General features: G+C 51.4%; 1 protein-coding gene across 1 annotated transcript in view; it reads left to right on the top strand.

Moving 5' to 3' along the window:
• Nucleotides 1-6,704: 6,704 nt before the first annotated feature.
• The window catches only part of IGFN1 (immunoglobulin like and fibronectin type III domain containing 1), a 38,016-nt gene continuing 24,220 nt past the window's right edge, over nucleotides 6,705-20,500 (top strand). The window contains exons 1-11 of the mRNA XM_038748743.1: nucleotides 6,705-6,772; nucleotides 8,333-8,455; nucleotides 9,571-9,710; nucleotides 10,067-10,166; nucleotides 11,186-11,233; nucleotides 11,356-11,401; nucleotides 12,499-12,670; nucleotides 14,479-14,592; nucleotides 16,494-16,662; nucleotides 17,301-17,573; nucleotides 19,280-19,813. Coding sequence (XP_038604671.1) covers nucleotides 6,766-6,772; nucleotides 8,333-8,455; nucleotides 9,571-9,710; nucleotides 10,067-10,166; nucleotides 11,186-11,233; nucleotides 11,356-11,401; nucleotides 12,499-12,670; nucleotides 14,479-14,592; nucleotides 16,494-16,662; nucleotides 17,301-17,573; nucleotides 19,280-19,813 — 1,726 coding nt within the window. The 5' untranslated portion in view covers nucleotides 6,705-6,765. The remainder of the gene's footprint in view (nucleotides 6,773-8,332; nucleotides 8,456-9,570; nucleotides 9,711-10,066; nucleotides 10,167-11,185; nucleotides 11,234-11,355; nucleotides 11,402-12,498; nucleotides 12,671-14,478; nucleotides 14,593-16,493; nucleotides 16,663-17,300; nucleotides 17,574-19,279; nucleotides 19,814-20,500) is intronic.

Below are 20,500 nucleotides of genomic sequence, written 5' to 3'. Positions count from 1 at the left end.
TGGGGTCTTGGGCAGGAAAAGGAGTGTCAGTGAGGTCACTGGGGGTCTAAATTAGGGGAAGAACTGTCGGTGAGGTCATCAGGGGCCTCAGGCAGGGAATAAACTGTCAGTGATATTACTGGGTACAGGGGGGTTGTCTCTAGCAGGGACTGGAATGTCAGTGATGTCACTGGGGGGGTCAAAGGCAGAGGATGGACTGTCAGTGAGGTCACTGAGGTGTCAGGCAGGGGATGGGCTATCAGCGAAGTCACTGGGGGTCTTGGCCAGGGGATGTACTGTCAGCGAGGTCATCGGGGGTCTCAGAAAGGGAATGGATTATCAGTGAGATTATTGGGTGGGAGGGGTTTGGACAGGAGATGGACTGTCAGTGTGATCACGGATAGGACCATCAGTGTTGCCAATGTCCTCAGATGGTAATGGGGGTATCCCAGGGTATTCACTGAAACCCCACCCGGGTGGGATTAAAAATCCCATTTGTTTTTGCGGCACAAGCAAGCCCTGGGATTGGGTGGAGGCCTGGGACAGGGGAAAGCCATTGAGGACATGCTAAGGGCATTGACACTTGATAAGCTCCAGAGTCAGACAGGTCAGATGGCACACCTGTTGGTTTGGAAACTGGGTACCATTTTCCTGATACTCGGGCTGAGGCTGGGTGGAAGGGGCAGGGAGCCTGATTCTGGGGTTGGAGCTGGCGTAGGCAGGGGTTGATCCCAGGCAGGTATTTGGGGCTGGAGGGGTTTTCTGGGGTCTTCTGGGAGCTGCAGTGTGGGAGGTGTGTTGGCTCCTACTTCTGGTACAAGCCCAGCGACCAGGACGCTGGGTCAGCAGTGTGCTCTCTCGGTGACCAAGACCCCAGGTCAGCACTATGCCCTCTCGATGACTGGGACCTGGGTCGGAGCTGTGCCCTCACGGTGACCAGGACTCTAAGCTAATGTTGTGCCCTTCTGGTGACTGGGACCCAAGTCAGCACTGTGTCCTCTCGATGACTGGGACCTGGGTTGGCACTGTGCCCTCCTGGTAGCTTCCTGACTGGAAGGCCCCTCTGAATCCAACATTTACTGGAAGCTCCTGTCAATACTGCAGAATTAGCCAGGGAAAACCCAACTCAGAGGGGCAGAGGCACAGGATCAAGAGGGGCAGGAGGCCCAGGAGTCTCAAACACTGGTGACCTTGGAAGAAAATGTTTAAAAAGTTATTTCAGCATTGCATGCTCCCCCACCCCCAGCCCCTAACCAGAATGCCCCCACCCCTCCTGTTCACCTAAAAGCCACAACCCTTCTTGCCTTCAAGTCCCACCTCCTCCAGGAAGTCTTTCCAGATTACTCCCTTGGATAGGTCAATTGGATCACTACAATAGCATCTAGAGTTTGTTTCAAGCTGGAGGAAATCCAGCCTCGTCCTCTGGCTCCCTGGACAATTAGCACCAAATCTGTCCCCCATCTCCACCCCTCAGTTTCCCACTCCTTCCGAGCCCCAAAGCCCTCTCCTGCCATTAACCCCTACAAACCCATTCCATAGGAGATCTGGGACTGGGGGAAATGGGGGAGAGTCATTCCTCTTATATGAGGAAGGCAACTCACCCTCAGACATCCCCATATCTCCAGGGGCTCCCAGGTCTTCCAGGATAAGTGCACCTTCTCTGGAGAGGAGGTATCACTGGTTGGGGACCCTGGTCAGGTGACAGTGGGTTTTGGCTGTCACCTGACAGGCCTCTTCTAGGGCTGGATATGGTAGCATGATGGGGTCTCTTGGTAATGGCAGGTGTTCCCTCTTCTCCTCTTCCTCCCCATGCCCTCAGCCTAGACCCCACCCAGTTCCTCCCATCTCCTCCACCTCTCTGCTCCCCCATTGTGCCCCACAACAGAGTCGAAGGCCAGGTCGGTCAGTCAGTGAATGACATTTATTGAGCACTTACTAGGTGAGAGCACAGTACTAAGTGCTTGAGAGAGTCCAATATAACAGACACCATTCCCTGCCCATAACAAGGTTACGATCTAGAGAGGTCAGATCGTGTTTGGCACACTGTGGCATTCTGGGACAGCAGGGGAGAGGGTACCACCACCTAATAATCAATGGCTTCTCTATACCCAAGTCAGCTCCTTCCATCCTCTCCATATCTCCACTTCCCTCTTTTACCCCATGACAGAGTCCAGGACCAGGCTGGACCACACTTGGCGCACTTGGCATTCTGGGGCAGCAGTGGGGCACCACCACCCAAACGTGTACTGTGGCTTTTCTATGGACAAGGAGGTGACAGGCAGAGGTGGGGTGCTCTGAAAGGAGAGAAGGTTGGTCTGGTGGAAAATTGTATGCAACCTAGTTGGTTTGTTGCCAAGTTCCAGTTCCCTGGGCAGATGCTGGCTCTGCAAGCTAGTGGCCGGTTTCCCCCCTCCCGAGTGGCGGGCATGCCGAGGTCATCCGTCTCAGGGCTGGAGGTCATTGTCACCACCACCAGTGCCACTACCGACAACAGTCGTTTAGAGCCTGCTGTCGGGAGACCTGATACTAGGCCTGTGGGAAAATGGGCCCTGCCTGCCAGGAGCTTGCAATTTAAATATGAAGCAGTGTGGCTCAGTGGAAAGAGCATGGGATTGGGAGCCAGAGGTCATGGGTTCTAATCCCAGCTCCGCCACATGTCTGCTGTGTGACCTTGGGCAAGATACTTAACTTCTCTGAGTCTCAGTTACCTCATCTGTAAAATGGGGGTTAAGACTGTGAGCCCCACGTGGGACAACGTGATCACCTTTTATGGCCCCCAGTGCTTAGAACAGTGCTCTGCACATAGTAAGTGCTTAACAAATGCCATCATTATTATTGTTATTATTAAAGGGGACACTGAAGAAAGTCACCAGGGTCTTTCTCAGACAACCCTCCACGCTTACCCCAAAACCAAACTCTCAGTGTCGTTCTCAGGGAAACCCACAAAATCTGGATTTTAGAAAGGCCCCAGTGAACGCTGTTCCAACCCTTCTCCAGTGAGTACCCCAGCCTTGCCTCATCTCTACCCAGCTTTTCCCCAGCCCACCCCCAAGTCTTGTTCCAGTGAGTCACCCAGCCCTGCCCCATTCCTGCCCGAGCCTGGCCCCAGTCCAGGCCCAGCCACCCCTGGCACTGCTTGAGACAGATGGATCTTTCTGCTAGAGAGGGTGGTCTTCAGACAGACTGGCAGAGTCCCCTCTCCACACCTGACCCTTGATGTGGGAGACAGGGACAGGGAGGGAGTTGGGAGTGTCCTGAGTTGAGAGAAGCTACTTGGAGTAGCTGCCAGAGCAATGCGACAGGTGTAAACTGGATCTGCTGGGGAAAATCTAACTCTGGAATTCTGCTCTTTCCTGCCATAGCAACTACTGAGCTTTGTTTTTCTCTTTCATGTCTTGGTGTTTTGTTTCATCACTCCTTATGTGTCTGTTGCCAGTCCCCTCTCCCGCCTTTGACGTTTAGATTGTGAGCCCCAAGAAATAGGGACTGTGTCTAATTCTCACCTGTGAATTCTCTTCCAGTGCTTAGCATAGTGCTGTGCACACAGTAAGTGCTTAATACATGCTATTACTACTAACACTGCTACTAGTTCTACTACTACTACCCTCAGCATCCAGTAGACACTGTGGTGGAGAGGACTGGCTGGGAGGAGGTGAGGGGGAGACGAAGGAGCCCAGGAGCATGTGCCCTGCCCCAGAGCTCGAGTAGCATCCTCTGGCCCCAGCATGATGGCACACCTGATCCCAGCACAGCAGCCTGCCTAACCCCAGTATGGAGGTCCACCTGCTTCTAGCATGGCAGCCTGTCTAAATCCAGCATGGAGGCCTGCCTGATCCCCATGTGGCAACCCATCTGACCCTGGCATGGTGGCTTGCCTGACCCCAGCATGGCAGCCTGCCTGACCCCAGAATGGCAGCCTGCCTCACTGCAGCATGATGGCCCACCTGACTACCCTGGGAGCCTGCCCAGCCGCAGAGCGGCAGCTTGCCTTACCCCAGAATGGGGGCCCATCTGATCAGCATGGCAGCTTGCCAGACCTCAAAATTATGGTCCATCTGATCCTAGCATGGCAGCCCACCTAACCCCAACATGGAAGCCTGTTTGATCCCAACATCCAATCTCAACATCATGCCCCACCTGGTCCCGGCATGGCAGCCCACCATCCCAACATCATGGCCCACCTGATCCCGGCATGGTGAGCCACCTGATCCCAGCATGGCAGCTTGCCTGACCTCAGCATGGTGCCCCACCTCATCCCAGCATGACAGCCCCCCAACCAGCATGGTGTCCAGCCTGTCCCCAACATAGCAGCTCATCTGATCCCAACAATGCAGCCTGCCTCACCCTGATATGGTAGCCTGCCTGACCAGTATGGTGGCCCACCTGACCCCGGCTTGGCAACCTACCTGCCAGACAAACAGTGTTCCAGGCTACTCACCCTCCAGCATACTTCCAAAATTAGCCCTGAGTCCCACGGGCACAGGACTTGGGCAGGGTGGCAGTGGTATGGAGGACCCACAGCAGAGCCAGGACCTGCAGGAAGAACTTTGAAAGGGGTGTGGGGTCCTTTCCCAAGGGTCCCTCTGTTCAAGGAGTCCCAAGAAATGTGTTCAGGAGATCCAGGCTATTCCTAAGGTTTTCTAATTGAGCTGTGTATATTGGGAAGTAGTGGGCAAGGAGTCTCTGGGCTGGAGACAGAGATAGTTACCCTCAGCCTAGAGACAGGACAAAACTAGGCATCTTTCAGCCAGCCCACTGGGCAAATTCTGGAGATTATAATAATAATAATAATAATAACGGTATTTGTTAAATGCTTAAATGTTCCAAGCACTGCTCTAAGTGCTGGGGGAGATAAAAGGTAATCAAGTTGTCCCACTTGGGGCTCATAGTCTTAATCCCCATTTTACAGATGAGGTAACTGAGGCACAGAGAAGTAAAGTGACTTGCCCAAAGTCATACAGTTGACAAGGGGCAGAGCCAGGATTAGAACCCATGACCTCTGACTCTCAAGCCTTGGCTCTTTCCACTGAGCCATGCTGTTTCTCACATGACGAGGGGCCTCTGGGCCCAGCTCCTCGGGGAACAGTGTAATTCTGGATTCTGCATCTAGAGGACGTGGTTGGTGCCAACCAGCTGCTCAAAGCCAGTCACTTCCCCTCTGCATAGCGCAAGCGGCCACAGGCTGCACCTTGGAGGAAGTCCAACCCTGTGCAGGTAGCTGGGAATCCGGAGGAAGAGCAAGACCTAGAACTAAACTCAAGAGGAGACTAGCTGTAGATAAGGCATGTAATAACTGGACTCCAGCTTGTCCAGTTTGGAGAGTTCAGGCAGCTCTGCCCTCTTGCCCCAGGACACAGTGAGTTGGAGAACAATTCTCCCCTCCAATCAGCAAGAGCTGGGAGCCCTGGGCCAGCTGGACCTGGGGTCCCAATGCCCCAGCTCATCTGCTGGGCTCCTGGTGAGGGAGGGAACCCAACTCGGGGGAGCAGTCCAGAAGCCCCGGGCCCTGAGCCGAGACCCTGAGGCAGGTGGGCTAGATGCAGGTGAGTCTCCACACTCCTTGGGCCCAAATCCCAGTGCCTGCACCCCACACACTGAGCAGTGATGGGAATCCCCAGAGCTGGGGGAATCCTGGCAATTAAAGACTGGGCAAAGTTGTCTGTCACCAGGGAATCTGGCTCTAAGATGCCTAAAGATGTCTTCAGGCAAGAGGACACCCCCAAGCTTTACTAATGGCTTGGGGAGACTGCTCATTGCTCTAACCAGCAGTGCTATCATTAATCCCAGATCCGCCACTTGTCAGCTGTGTGACTTCGGGCAACTCACTTCTTGGTGCCTCAGTTACCTTATCTGTAAAATGGGAATTAAGACTGTAAGCCCCGTGTGGGACAATCTGATAATCTTGTACCTTGTGCTTAGCACAGTGCTTGGCACATAGTAAGAGTTTAACAAATACCACCATTATTATTATTATCATCACCACTACCACCACCACTATTACCACCAACATCATCTCCATCTCACCATCATCATCCTCACCTCCACCACCTCCATCATCATCATCATCACTATCATTACCATCATCATCACCATTCCCCCTCCCACCACTCCCACTACATCCCCATTCCCATCACCACAATCACCAACACTGTTACCATTGTTACCATCATTTCTACCATCTCCACTATTTCATCATTTCCCTACCACCACCATTACCACCATCATCACCATCACCACTATCATCATCATCACTATCCCCACCATCATAGAGAAGCAGCGTGGCTCAGTGGAAAGAGCATGGGCTTGGGAGTCAGAGGTCATGGGTTCTAATCCTGGCTCCACCACTTGTCAGCTGTGTGACCTTGGGCAAGTCACTTCACTTCTCTGTGCTGTGTGACCTTGGGCAAGTCATTTCATTTCTCTGTTCCTCAGTTACCTCATCTGTAAATTGGATTGAAGACTGTAAGCCCCATGTGGGACAACCTGCTTACCTTGTATCCTCTCCAGCGCTTAGAACAGTGCTTTGCACATAGTAAGCACTTAACATATGCCATTATTGTTACTATAATAATTATTATTATCACTATCAGCACTATCACCATCATCATCATCATTAACCCCATCTACTGAGTGTCAACCACATGTTCTAGGTACTTGGGAACAGATGCTAGTCTAAAAGGCTCAGCTCCTGCTCTCTAGGAACTTAGAACCAGCTGTGACCTCCTACCTTCTCCATTACAGGTTATGTCTCCTCTCTGCTGAGCCCCAGTGAACAGAAGCAGGATCATGGCGGGTGAGAAACAGATTCCCCACCCTACTCTAATATTCCCTTGACTGTTCTCCATAGAGAGGATCCTGGGAACTCTGCATGGACCCCGTAGAGTGGGCACATCAGTCCCAACTTCACTATGCTTCCCCACAGAATCTAGAGAGGCAGGGGGAGGCTGGAATCTGTCACCAAATCCTGTCAGTTATATCTTCACAACATTGCTATATGTTGTGCCCTTTTCTCTCCATCCAGACTGCTACTATCCTGATCAAAGCATTTACCTTATCCTACCTCGACTACTGCATTAGCCTTCTCTCTGACCACCCTGCTTCCTGTCTCATTCATTCAATCGTGTTTATTGAGTGCTTACTGTGCGCAGAACACTGTACTAAGCACTTGGGAAGTACAAGTCGGCAACATATAGAGACGGACCCTACCAAGAACGGGCTCACGGTCTAGAAGTCTCTCCCCACTCCATTCCATATTTCACTTTGCTGCCAGATCATTAAAACAAAAACATTCAGTCCACATCTCCCCACTCCTCAAGAACCTCGAGTGGTTGCCCATCCACCTCCATGTCAAACAGAAACTCCTTACCATTGCCTTTAAAGCACTCAATTAACTCGTCCCCTCCTACCTTACCTCACTGATTTCTTACTCCAACCCAACCCGCGCTCTTCACCCCTCTAACACCAATCTATTCATTCTGCCTCAGTCTTGTCAATCTCGCTACTGAGCCCTTGCCGACGTCCTCCCTCTGGCCTGGAACTCCCTCCCCCTTCATATGTGACTGACCATCACTCTCCCACCTTCAAAGCCTTATTAAAATCACATTCCTTCTAAGACACCTTCCTTGTCTAAGCCCTCATTTCCCCTACTCCTTCTCCCTTCTGCATTGCCCTTGCACTTGGATCTCTACACTTTAAGCACTTGATAGTCACCCTGCCCTCAGCCCCACAACACTTAGGTAATTTATTTTAATGTCTATCTCCCCCTCTAGATTGTAAGCTTCTTGTAAGCAGGGAACTTGTCTACCAATTGTCGAGTTGTACTTTCTCAAGTGTTTATTGCAGTGCTTGGCACGCAGTAAGTGCTCAATAAATCCCAATGATTGACTGATTGATCCCCCTCATCTTAAAGACTTGCCAAGTTGCAAATGATTTCACATAATATGAATATCTATCAATCAGTCATATTAATTGAGAGCTTACTATGTGCAGAGCGCTATACTAAGCGCTTAGGAGAGTACAGAGTAACAGAGTTGGTAGACACACTGGCAGATACATAGTAATGGTAGATATGTATTTAATGAGACATAATAGACACATACAATGATCCCCTATGCCCTGAGCTCTTCCTCTAGCTGCACCACCCCTGCAACTCTATTCTCTAAGTCCCACTCACTAAACCTTGAGGGCAAAGTGAGTGTCTGAAACTCATCTTATTTGGGTTGCTTCCCCTATGAAGACATGGAACAGAGAGCTGAGAGCTTGGAGAACAGGAGGGCAGAGATATGGACAGGGACCATGGCAAGGTGGGATGAATGGGGGTGGACACAAAGCTATTTCCTCCTTGCTGCTCCAGGGAGACCTCTTAAGAAGTCTTCTATCCTGGGAGTCACCATCAAACAGCTGGTGGACGAGATTCCAGAGGGATGCAGTACTCCGGATTTTGAGCAGAAGCCCATCACCCTGGCTCTGCAGGAAGGTGAGCCTTTCCCTGGGAAAATGGATAGAGGGATGTGAGTTGCTGCTAATTTTGGGACAGTAGGACAAAATATGAAAATAATAATACATAATAATAATAAATGTGTTATTATAAAAGCATTTGTTAAGTGCTTAAAAAGTGACAAAGCTCGGTCCTAAACACTGGAGGAGATACAATGTAATCATAGAGAAAAATTCCAAAAATGCTTTTCTTACCCTAACTTCCAGTGCCCTTCACCTCCTTCCTGGTGCTGGGACCCTGAGCCACTCAGGAAAAGAGTGGTTTTCTTTAAAGAAACAACCAGACAGAACAGCAGCATGACCTAGTAGAAAGAGCCTGGGCCTGGGAATCAGAGGACTTGGGTTCTTATTCTGGCTCTGCCACTTGCCTGCCACATGACCATGGGCAAGTCATGTAACTGCTCTGTGCTTCAGTTTTCTCATCAGTAAAATGGGAATTCAATATCTCCTCTCCCTCCTCCTTAGACTTTGAGCCCTATGTGGTACAGGGACAGAGTCCAACCTGATTATCTTGTTTCTGCTCCAGTGCTTAGAGCAAATGCTTGGCCCATAGTAAGTGCTTCACAAATCCCCCAGTGATCATTATCAGGGCTGGATGACCCCAAGGATGAACCCAGACTGAATCAATCAATCAATCAATCAATCGTATTTATTGAGCGCTTACTATGTGCAGAGCACTGTACTAAGCGCTTGGGAAGTACAGATTGGCAACACATAGAGACAGTCCCTACCCAACAGTGGGCTCACAGTCTAAAAGGGGGAGACAGAGAACAGAATCAAACATACCAACAAAATAAAATAAATAGGATAGAAATGTACAAGTAAAATAAATAAATAAATAAATAAATAGAGTAATAAATATGTACAACCATATATACAGGTGCTGTGGGGAAGGGAAGGAGGTAAGATGGGGGGATGGAGAGGGGGACGAGGGGGAGAGGAAGGAAGGGGCTCAGTCTGGGAAGGCCTCCTGGAGGAGGTGAGCTCTCAGCAGGGCCTTGAACCTCTGCCCAGTTTCTCTTCAGGCCCCACAGGAGGGGACTGGTCCCATTCCCTCTCCCACCTCCTAGTGCCTCTCTGGCTTCTCTCTCACAGGGCGGAACGCCATCTTCCGGGCCGTGGTCTGCGGGGAGCCTGAACCTGAGGTCAGATGGTACCGCACCAAGGGGGATCTAAGCAATCCCAGCAAGTACCAGTTCTCCTCCAGCCCTGGCAGCAAGGAACACATCCTGCAGGTGGGAAGCTGAGGGACTGTCCACCTGAGCCACCTCCTACAGATCCCACTCCTCTTTCCAGGGCCCAATAGGGCTGCTGGCCCCAGCTCCTCACTTCAGTACCTGAGGAAGCTGCACAGAATTGTTCCCCCCAACTTCTCCTCCCACTCCCTCCTCTAACCCCTTTCATTTCCTGTGGCTCTTGGAGCAGAAAGGAAGGCCCAGATGTGCTTTCTCAGAAGCCCATTGGCTTAGACTTGAGCCTGGAGGGGTGTGGGATGTGTAAGCCTGATTGGGTGAGGTCATGGCTGGAGGAGGGGGAGGGATGAGGTCACCTCTGACCCTGGCCTCCTCTCCTCCGTCCCCCTCCTTGGCAGGTCAACAAGCTGACTGGAGAGGACACGGACATGTATCGTTGCTTAGTGGTCAACAAGTACGGGGAAGCCGTGTGCACCGCCGGACTCAAGGTCATCGAAGGTAGGAGCCTCCCACAGCCCAACCAATCAAATTGTACTATCCCTTCAGCCACTGGGAAAGGGGTGGATCTGATAACTTGTAGAGCCTGGGGGCAGTTAGTTTGGGGCTAGGCACTTTCATCAAGGCCCCCCATCCAGGCATTTCGTGGGGCAGCAGATGGCAGAGAGGAAGCCATTGTTTCTCAGGCCCACAGCTGCCCTACAAGGGTTGAGTGCCGTTTTTGGCCCTGGTGACCTCTTTGCTGACTGGCCGCTTGCTTGACAGCCCAGAGAGAATGCCAAGGCCGACCTGAGAAACAGGGGGTCCCTCAGCTCCAGTCAAGGATACAGGAAGTAGGTCATTCACAAGAGGGTTGATAACAGGTACAGAAGTTGGGGGTGGTGGGGACGTGGCTTAGTGGAAAGAGTACCGGCTTGGGAGTCAGAGGTCATGAGTTCTAATGCCGGCTCTGCCACTTGCCAACTGTGTGACTTTGGGCAAGTCACTTCACTTCTCTGTGCCTCAGTTACCTCATATGTAAAATAGGAATTAAGACTGTAAGCCTCACATGGGACAACCTGATAACCTTGTATCTATCCCAGTACTTAGAACAGTGCTTGGCACATAGTAAGTGCTTAACAAATGCCATCATCATTACTATTATTATTATTAAGCAGCAGTTTCCGTTCCAGTTGTGCCTGAGCTATTGACTCCCAAATGAGGGTCTAGTGTTTATAATGCAGGTACATCACTTTGCAAGCTATTACAAGATCAATATTGAAGTGTCTTGGGATCTGCTCCATCACTGTTTCCATTCTCCTGGTGCCCCTGGTGCCCACTAAACCTGGTTGGGCTTCACTCAGGGTGCTCAGGCCAGAACATAACCCTGGAAATGGGCTCCTTTAACGTTTGCTGGGCAGCAATGAGGTGACAAGAAGCATGTTGGACATTGGCACATGACACCCCAAAGACCACTTGGCTGCTGCTAACCCTAACACCTCTCCCCACTCCCTCTGCCCAACTTCAACCTGCTCGAGCAGTTGGCTTCAGGAAGAATCGGAAGAAGCCTGATAAGCTGCCCCAGGAGGGTGAGTGAACGGGTAGTGGGTGGTGGGCAGTGGGAGCGGGTAGGAACACTCCTTCAAGTTCCCAGTCCTTGGGGCAGCCTCACCCTGGGCTCATCAACTCCTGGCCTCTTGCTCCTCCCCAGACTACAGGAAGGAGCTGCTGGACTTCCGGAAGCTGTTGAAAAAGCGGTGAGTCTCCTTGGTCAGACTGGCGGCAAGTGTGTCGTCTTCAATGACTGAGGGCTGGAGCCATGCCCACAGTCCCAGGGTGGGAGTGGTCCAGACTCTCGCCAGACTTTTGACCCCACAGAGTCTGGCTGGGAAAGCAAGAGAATGATGGGGGCTGGGGACCACTGACAGAGGCCCGGGGACCTCCACATTTTACTTTTAATGACTAGTTTGCTAACGCAACGTAGATGATTTACCAATGCATGCACATTCCTCTGCTGTTTTACTTTCTAGTGCTGGATATTTCTGCAGGTTAGTGATGACCCTTGGCTGCAGGGTGTCCCCTCCAGGAGAAGCCAGAGAGTGCCACATGCAACTGAATTTGAAGGGCCTGATAGTTGCTGGGCGCAGGTCACAGGGACAAGCTTTGCTGGGGTGACTTTCCTGGGTGATTCCTCTCTGCTAGTCTCTTTACCATTCCTTAGTGAAGTTCTCTAGCTGGAGAGCAGCTTTGGATGACAGTGGGATCCAGCGTCAGATGAACTTTGTTCTCCTTCCTACTTAAACTGTGAATCACATGAGGGACAGGGCCTGAGTCCAACCAAATTCACTTGTATCTACCCCTTAACAAATACCTTTAAAAGAAAAACAACAGCATCAACAAAAGACCTCACAGAGCTCATTCAGGCCATTTTCCCGGTGATTTGTGGGATGGCCCCAACTTTTCCACAGAGCTGGGGTGGGAAGGAGCCACCCACTTCCACCCCAAGTCTTGTTCCCTCAGGATCTCTAGGCCAGATAAGGCTCTCCCCACAAGCTTCTCCCAGAAAGTGGCATCATGGGAATTTGCCCAGCCTTTTGAGGAGGTAGTCTGGCCCTAGAGGTTCTTGATGAACAAGAAGCTGAGATAGGAGATAGTAGCCTGATTTCTTGAGTCCTCACTCATGAACTCCATGCCTCATTTTCCCCTTCTGGATTGTGAGTGTCCCCTCTCTGCCTTCATGGGATGAAGTGAGTGAGGGGGCGAGGACATTTGTGAACCTGGGCCCTGCTTCCTGGCCACCCTCAGGATCTGAGCACTCTAAGTCTCTGTTTCTTCTCTGCTGTCCACTGCCCAGAGCCCCAGTCCCCAAGGAGAAGATGGACTCAGAAAAGGTCTGGCAGCTGCTGATGACTGCTGACCGCAAAGACTATGAGAAGATATGCATGAAGTATGGGATTGTGGACTTCCGGGGGATGCTGAGGAAACTGCAGCAGCTGAAGAAAGAGCAGGAGGACAAGATGGCCCAGGTATCATTCCTCCCCCTCTTCCCCAATCCCAATCCCACCCAATCCTTGCTTTCAACAAAGGTAGTGGGCCAAGCTCACAACATGGGGCTAGCCCTGAGCACAGAGCTAACACTGCTTTCCAAGGAGACCAGCCCAGATCCCTCCCCTTTGTCTCCTCTCAGAGTGATGTGGCAAAGTGTCTTGATAGGCAGCGCTACCCAGTGGAGAGATCTCTGGACTGCTGCGTTATCTCGGGCCAGTCACTTAACTGCTCTGTGCCTCAGTTTCCCATCTATAAATGGGGATGAAATGCCTATTGTCCCTCCAACTTAGGCTGGGAGCCCTTGGTGGGACATGGGGCCTTGACTGATCTGATCGTGGTGTATTTTCCCCAGCATACATCACAGAATGAGCCCTTCACAAATAACTCAGTGATTATTGTCTGTAGCCAGAGGAGCAGTGTGGTCTAGTGGAAAGAGTCTGGGCCCAAGAGTCAGAGGACCTGGGTTCTAATCCTGGTTCTGCCAGTTCCCTGCTGTGTGACCTTAGGCAAGTCACATAACTTCTCTGAGACTCAGTTCCCTCATCTCTAAAATGGAAATTCAAATAGCATATGCTCCCTCTTATTTAGACTGTGAGTCCAATGGGAGAGAGGGGCTCTGTCAGACCTGATTAACTCATACCTAACCTCTAGAATACAAGCCCATTGTGGGCAGGGAATGTGTCTATCATCTCTGTTGTGTTGTACTCTCCTAGGCACTTAGAACTGTGTTCTGCCCACAGTAAGTGCTTAATCACCACTGATGATGATGGTAATGACCTACCCTAGCCCTTAGAACAGTTCTTGACACACAATAAGTGCTTAACAAATATAATAACAATGATAATAATAACATTGAGTTGGCTGGCCCCAGAGAACCCTTGAGCATTTGACTGGTGGTCTAGGGGGTCTGCCCTATTTAATAATAATAATAATGATGATGGCATTTGTTAAGCGCTTATTATGTGCATTGCACCGTTCTAAGCGCTAGGGGAGGATACAAGGTGATCAAGTTGTCCCACGTGGGGCTCACAGTCTTAATCCCCATTTTACAGATGAGGTAACTGAGGCTCAGAGAAGTTAAGTGACTTGCCCAAGGTCACATAGCAGACATGTGGTGGAGTCGGGATTCAAACCCATGACCTCTGACTCCAAAGCCCGTGCTCTTTCCACTAAACCACGCTGCTTCTCTATTTGCTCTTTCTGGGACAGTGTTACCTAGTGGATAGAGTACAGGCTTGGGAGTCAGAAGGACTTGGGTTCTAATCCCCGCTCCGCCACTTGTCTGCTGTATGACACTGGGCAAGTCACTTAACTTATCAGTGCCTTGGTTACCTCATTGGTAAAATGGGGATTAAGACAGTGAGCTCCATATGGGATAGGGACTGTGTCCAATCTGATCAATTTATATCTACCCCAGCACTTAGTATAGTGCCTGGCACATTCATTTATTCATTCAATTGTATTTATTGAGCGCTTACTGTGTGCAGAGCACTGTACTAAGCGCATGGGAAGTACAAGTTGGCAACATATAGAGATGATCCCTACCCAACAATGGGCTCACAGTCTAGAAGGGGGAAGCACTTAGTAAATACCATTAAAAAAAAAGAATGTGAATGTAAAACAGCAGCACCCTTTCAAGCTGCTCCTCAGCCCTGCTCACCGAAGCTCTGGGAATCAGGAGACTTTGTCCCAGAAGCCCGGTTCTTTCCCCTTCCCTGACCTGCCCCCTGGGGTTTGAGAGTTAGAAGGGGCTGGTTGGAGATGCCCTGGGGCCTTTTCTGCACAGTACGTCACTACCATCTCCCACCTGAGACACATCAAGGTCAACAAGCAAGGAACCGCCATGTTTTCCCTGGAGTTGGAACTCAAGGACCCGGAGAGCAAAATTTACCTGTACAAGGTGAGACAAGTATCACCAGTAGGACTGCAATTGTAGTTGAAAAAAAGGAGCTAGCTACCTTACATATTTTTGCATGTACCTTATTGAATATGTCACCTTCCACAGAATTACACTGAGTCCCCCTGATTTCCATCCCAAAGCCCCAGCCCTTCATTCTCCCTAAGCACTTAGGTGACATACAAGTACACAGGTGGCAGTAGGAGGAAGGTAGAATGGGGAGATGAACGATGATAATAATAATAATGTTGGCATTTGTTAAGTGCTTATTATGTGCAAAGCACTGTTCTAAGCACTGGGGTAGATACAAGGTAATCAGATTGTCCCACGTGGGGCTCACAGTCTTCACCCCCATTTTACAGATGAGGGAACTGAGGCCCAGGGATGAATCAGGGATGGTCTCTTGGAGATGTGATTTCAGAAGGGCTCTGAAGATGGGGAGTGCCATGACCTCCCTAATGTGAAGGGGGAGGGAGTTTCAGGTAAAGTGGAAGATGTGAACAAGAGGTGGATGGTGAGAGAGTTGAGTGAGGCATGGTGAGTAGGGTGGCTTGAGAAGACAAAAACTGGACTATAGTGGGAGAGGAGTGAGGACAAGTAGCTTGTACTTCCCAAGTGCTTAGTACAGTGCTGTGCACACAGTAAGCACTCAATAAATACGATTGATTGATTGATTGATTGGGAGGGAACTGATAAAATGCCTTGAAGTAGATGGTAAGGAGATGGAAAGGCAAGCTTTGGAAGTTTTTAAGGTGAGGGGAGTTTTGTGCAGAGTAATGTTTAAAAAAGTGATTCAGGCAATGGAGCAGAGTATGGACTGAAGAGGGGAGAGGCTGAAGGTAGGGAAGTCAGCGGGGAGGCTTATGTAATAGGTGAGGCAGGGTATGACAAGTGCCTGGGCCAATGAGTGGCAGTTTAGATGGAAAGGAAGCGGCAGATCCTGGAAATGTTGTGAGAAAAAACTAACAGGAATTGGCCACAGACTGAATATGGGGGTTAAAAGAGAGGGAAGAGTCAAGCCAAGGTTATAGGCTTGAGAGACCTAAAGTGGAGTGGTGGTGTGTTAATTGTGATTGGAAAGTGGTAGGGGAGGAGAGGACTTGGGAGGCAAGATGAGGAATTCACTTTTGGACTTGCCTCAGTCTGCTCAGACTCATTTCTGTCCTTAATACATCTTCTGATTCCTTCCTTTAGCTTAGTGGAAAGTGCCTGGGGCTGGGAGTCTGAGGACCTGGTTTCTAATTCTCGCTCTGCCAGTTGCTTTGTGGCCTCGGGCAAGTCACTTAACTTCTGTGCCTCAGTTTCCTCAACTGAAACGGGGATTAAATACTTGTTCTCTTTCCTACATAGACTGAGAGCCCCATGTGGGATAGAGACTTTGTCAATCTGATTAACTTGTATCTACCCCAGTGCTTAGAACAGGGTCCGACACATAGTAAGCACTTAACAAATACCATAAAAAGACCACTTCCTCCTGAAAGTTTTCCCCATTTCTCCAACCTGTTGGGTCAGTCCTCAAGCCCCACAGAGTCCCTGTGGAATCTGTATGCATGGATGTCAAAAGTCTGTCTATTGTTGTAGCAGCCGCAGCCGTAGCGGTAGTAGTAGTAGTAATAGTATTTATTACTATTTATTAAACTGTGTGCAGAGCACTGTACTAAGCATTGGGAGAGAATACAGAGGAGGGAATTGTCTACCTGTCTGTCTGTGTCACTGGTCACACTATATCACTGACCAGGGTTTCCTGTGGGCAGGGGCCAGTTTAGGTCTCTAACATGTGGGCACCCAGGACAGACCGACAGGGAGACAGTTGGGCAGGTGGACTGGCTTCTGCACCCTCCTCGAAGGGAGCTGTAGGGGCCATTTCTCCAGTGGCCTCATGCCACCCCTCCTCTGGGCACCAGGACGGTGAGATGATCCCCTACGGCTTAGGCCCCGAGACCCGGCACTGCCTCCGAAGGCTGGGAAAACATTACCACTTCCACATCGAGGACCTGCGTCCCGAGGATGCTGGCATCTACCAGGTCAGGGTGGAAGACGTGGAAGTTTTCTCCACAGAGCTGGACGCTGATGGTGAGTCTGCTCTATCACGGGGGAGGCACGGGGATGCCCTTGGACCCCTGATGCTGTTTGGCCAGGGTCCAGGAACGCCCCCACCCACCCCCCCCGATTCCCTGTGCTACCTGAGCCTGGGCCGGGGGGACCAAGTCCACCTTGGGACCGCTCCTGGGGTTCTGCACCCATTGGCAGTGGAGCCTGGTGGGTCCAGAAGACCTCCAGAAGGCCACGATCCTGAAGACCCCAGGGAGAGAGGTTGGCTTGGTGTTCCCCACTCATCCTTGGGTACTTCTGGAAGTTGGAGTGAAGGTCAGGTGGACATGACCTGAACCCCCGAGCCAGGGGCTCAGCCACTCCAGTCCCCCAGGACCCTGAGAGAAAGGGGGTGGCCTGGGGTCCTCAGAGTCAGGGCCTTCTTTGGCCCAGCCCAGCCTAGCCCAGCCCAGGTCTATCTGAGAACATGGTGGCCCAATCCTTCCCAGTCTATCCATCCATACTGGGTGAGAGAGGGACTGGCATGGGAGGAGCTGGGGAGGGGGAAGGATATGGGAATTTTTTGTAGGGCAGGGGAAGGGAGAGGAACTTCGACCTGGCCCAAGTGGACTCATGAGGAAGGCCCAGGCCTCCTGACCTGCTTCATCCTTTCCCCACAGCTCTCCCCGCCAGCTTCATGGTACCCCTAGCCCAGTGTCACTGCCAGAAGCAGGGCACAGCAGTGTTCCAGTGCACCCTCTCCCGCCCCTGCCTCCAGGCCACCTGGCAGTTCCAGCATCGCCCGCTCCGGGATGGCCCCAAGTACGATGCATCTGTGTCCCCAGACGGGTGCACTCACCGGCTCGTGGTGCACAATGCCCAGCTCCAGGACCAGGGCCTCTATGCGCTCAGCACCGGGCTCCACTCCTCAAGCGCCTGGCTCCAGGTGGAAGGTTAGAGCCAGCACCAAACTCTGCACCCCTTTCTTTGGAGCCTCACCCCAGGCTGTACTGCAGGCTGCTGATTGATGGAAGGATGCATGGGACCACAGGCCCAGGGGTGGAGCAAGAGAATCAGAGGGGGTCACAGGTTGGGGGAGTGATGGAAAGGTGGAAAGGGTCATGGGACCAGGGGAAGAGATGGGAGGGGCCATAGGATTGGGGATGGGTTGGAGGGGTCATGGGATCATGGAAAGAGCTTAGTGGAAAGAGCCCAGGCTTGGGAGTCAGAGGATGTGGGTTCTAATCCTGGCTCTGCCACTTGTCTGCTGTATGACCTTGGGCAAATCACTTAACTTCTCCATCCCTCAGTCCCCTTATCTGGAAAATGGGGATGAAGAATGTGAGGCCCAAGTGGGACAGGGATTGGGTCTCATCTGCTTAGCTTGTATCTATCCCAGCACTTTGTATTTTGTGACTTAGTGACTTTGGGCAACTCAATTTATGGTGCCTTAGTTACCTCATCTGTAAAATGGGGATTAAGACTGTGAGCCCCACGTAGGACAACCTGATTACCTTGAATCTACCCCAGCGCTTAGAACAGTGCTTGGCAAATACCATAATAATAATAATAATAATGGAAGGGGTGGGACAGGAAGATAGGAGGGGCCACGAAAAGAGTGGGCTTGGTCACAAGGTCATCAAAAGGGTGGGAGGGGCCAAGAGGGCCAGGGGGAAGGGCTTCCAAAAATCTTTTCCAAATGACAGTGCCCCTGGGCTGTGATTCAATCCTAGGCAAGTCATTTCCACTGACCCCACCAAGGCTGAGGAATGTCTGGTGACCACCTGGCCAGTCTCCTGGAGATACAAAGTGACTGAGTTTTTCTGCTAGTTAAATAACATGTTTATTACTGTAAGTGCTTGCAATTTGCCAAGCATTCTACAGTCACAATAATAACTGTGGTATTTGTTAAGCATTTACCGGGTGCCAAGCACTGAGCAGTTGCCATCAGATCAGACATAATCCCTAGACTACGCAGGGCTCAAAGTCTAAGGGAAAAGAGAACGGATGTTGAATACTCATTTTACAGATGACGCAACTGAGCTCTAGAAAACTTAAGTGATTAGCCAAGGTCATGCATCAGGCATGTGGCAGAGCTGGGATTAGAAGTCAGGTGTTCTGACTTACAGGCATTCTGACTCTTTCCATTAGAAGACACTGGTAGATAAGACAATCAGATGATATAAATTCCATGTGAGGTTCATAATCTAAGAGGAGGGAAGAGTGGGTATCTTGTCCCCATTTACAGATGAGAAAATTGAGACACACAGAGAGTGACTTGCCCACGGTCACACCACAGGTCCTTGGAACAACTGAGTCTAGAACCCAGGAATTCTGGCTTCCAGGCCTTTGCTCTTTCCACTAAGCTGTGCTACTTCCCCTCTCCTAACCCTGATTCCCAGTCTCTAGCTGGATAGGCCATTGGCATTGCTTTGGTCTTGGGTCTGCAGGCATGGTAATAGAGTGAAGCCGCTACCCAGGAGGGTTTAGAAACCAGCCCCAGCTGGATCTCAAAGAGGATCAGCACAAACAATCAGAAGTCACCAAGGGCCAGATTGGGGGACCACTTTTGTTTTTAGGTTACTGGCATTTGGGCCCTCCTTACCTGGGGCTTTGTCTTTTCTCTCTTCCTCAATGGCCACTCGCTCCCACCTGCTAGCCCAATGCCCCGAAGCCAAGAAGGATGGAGACCTCCTTTCCCCAGAACGAAAAAGGAAACCAAGGGTAGGAGGGGATGAACCTGGACTGGACGCTGCAGGAGCTGGATCTCTGAACTGGGAGGACTCTGAGAAACATCGACAGGGAAAAGGAGTCTCTGTCCAGCGAGGAGAGTGGGCTGAGGGGAGCCCCCAGGACCGGGGCCAGGAGCTTGGTGGCTTCTCCATGGGCCAGGAAGGAACTGTCCCCACTGCTGAGCTTGGGGCATTTCTCAAAGCTGTGGGAGCTGGGGTGGAGGGAATGGGGAGGCTTTCTGGAGCAGAGGGAAGCAGAGGTCCTTCAGCCCAGGGAGAACAGGGGGCCCCATCTGGCTGGCCAGCTGCCTTGGGGGTGGGCAGCTCTGCAGCTGGGAATGGACCTCAGCAAGGTCGGGGTGGAGAGAGCAGGAGGGGTGGACATGAGGATTTCCCAGGCTCCTGGAAGCAGGGCACTGCGATGCTCTGGGAGCTAGGGCAGGGGAGCAGCCAGAACTCATGTTGGGGTTGGGAGGGTGGTCTAGGACCCAAAGATGGGATGAGCTGCAGGTCTGGGCAGGAAGGTTGGAGGGGCCAGGGGCAGCCTGGGGTGTCTGGACTTGGAACCAGCCAACCAAGCACTCAGCTGGACCCGACAGGTTCTTGGGAGTCAGGAGTCAGGGCTGGGGTGGGTGATCATTCTCTGACTGAGGTGGGTGATTACACTTCCTGGACAGGGACTGTACCGGTCCCAGAGGAAGTCCAAGCAGGGGCAGGATTCAGTCTTGGGGTTGGGGGACAGCAAGTGGGGGAATCACTGGGTTGGAAAAATTCTAGCCATCAAGGAGTCAGTTATGGGGCTGAAACTGGGGGCCCTGAGCCACCATCAGAGTGTCCATGGGACTCAGGGGCTAAGTCTCAGGGGGTGGCACTTGGGGGTGGGGTAGGGAGAAGGCTGAATTGGGGGTCTCTGGGTGGGGGAGGTTCTAACATGGGAAGAGAAGGGAGTCAGGATGATGTGGGGGACCTTAAGGGCCAGATACCATCTGATGGCTGGAAATCTCTTCTCAGAGGAGGGGAGCTTAGCAAGAGAGGAGGGCAGCCAGGTCTGGCTGATTATGGGGATGGCTCTGGAGAGGGAGAACCAGTCTGCAGGAATTTCCCAGGAACCCTAGGGACTTCTGGGAGAGAAGGAACTGGGAATGGAG

Source organism: Tachyglossus aculeatus, chromosome 7, assembly GCF_015852505.1.
Source record: "Tachyglossus aculeatus isolate mTacAcu1 chromosome 7, mTacAcu1.pri, whole genome shotgun sequence".
Classification (NCBI taxonomy): Eukaryota; Metazoa; Chordata; class Mammalia; order Monotremata; family Tachyglossidae; genus Tachyglossus; species Tachyglossus aculeatus.
Note: the sequence above shows the minus strand (reverse complement) of the source record. Positions and strands in the feature narration are given on the sequence as shown.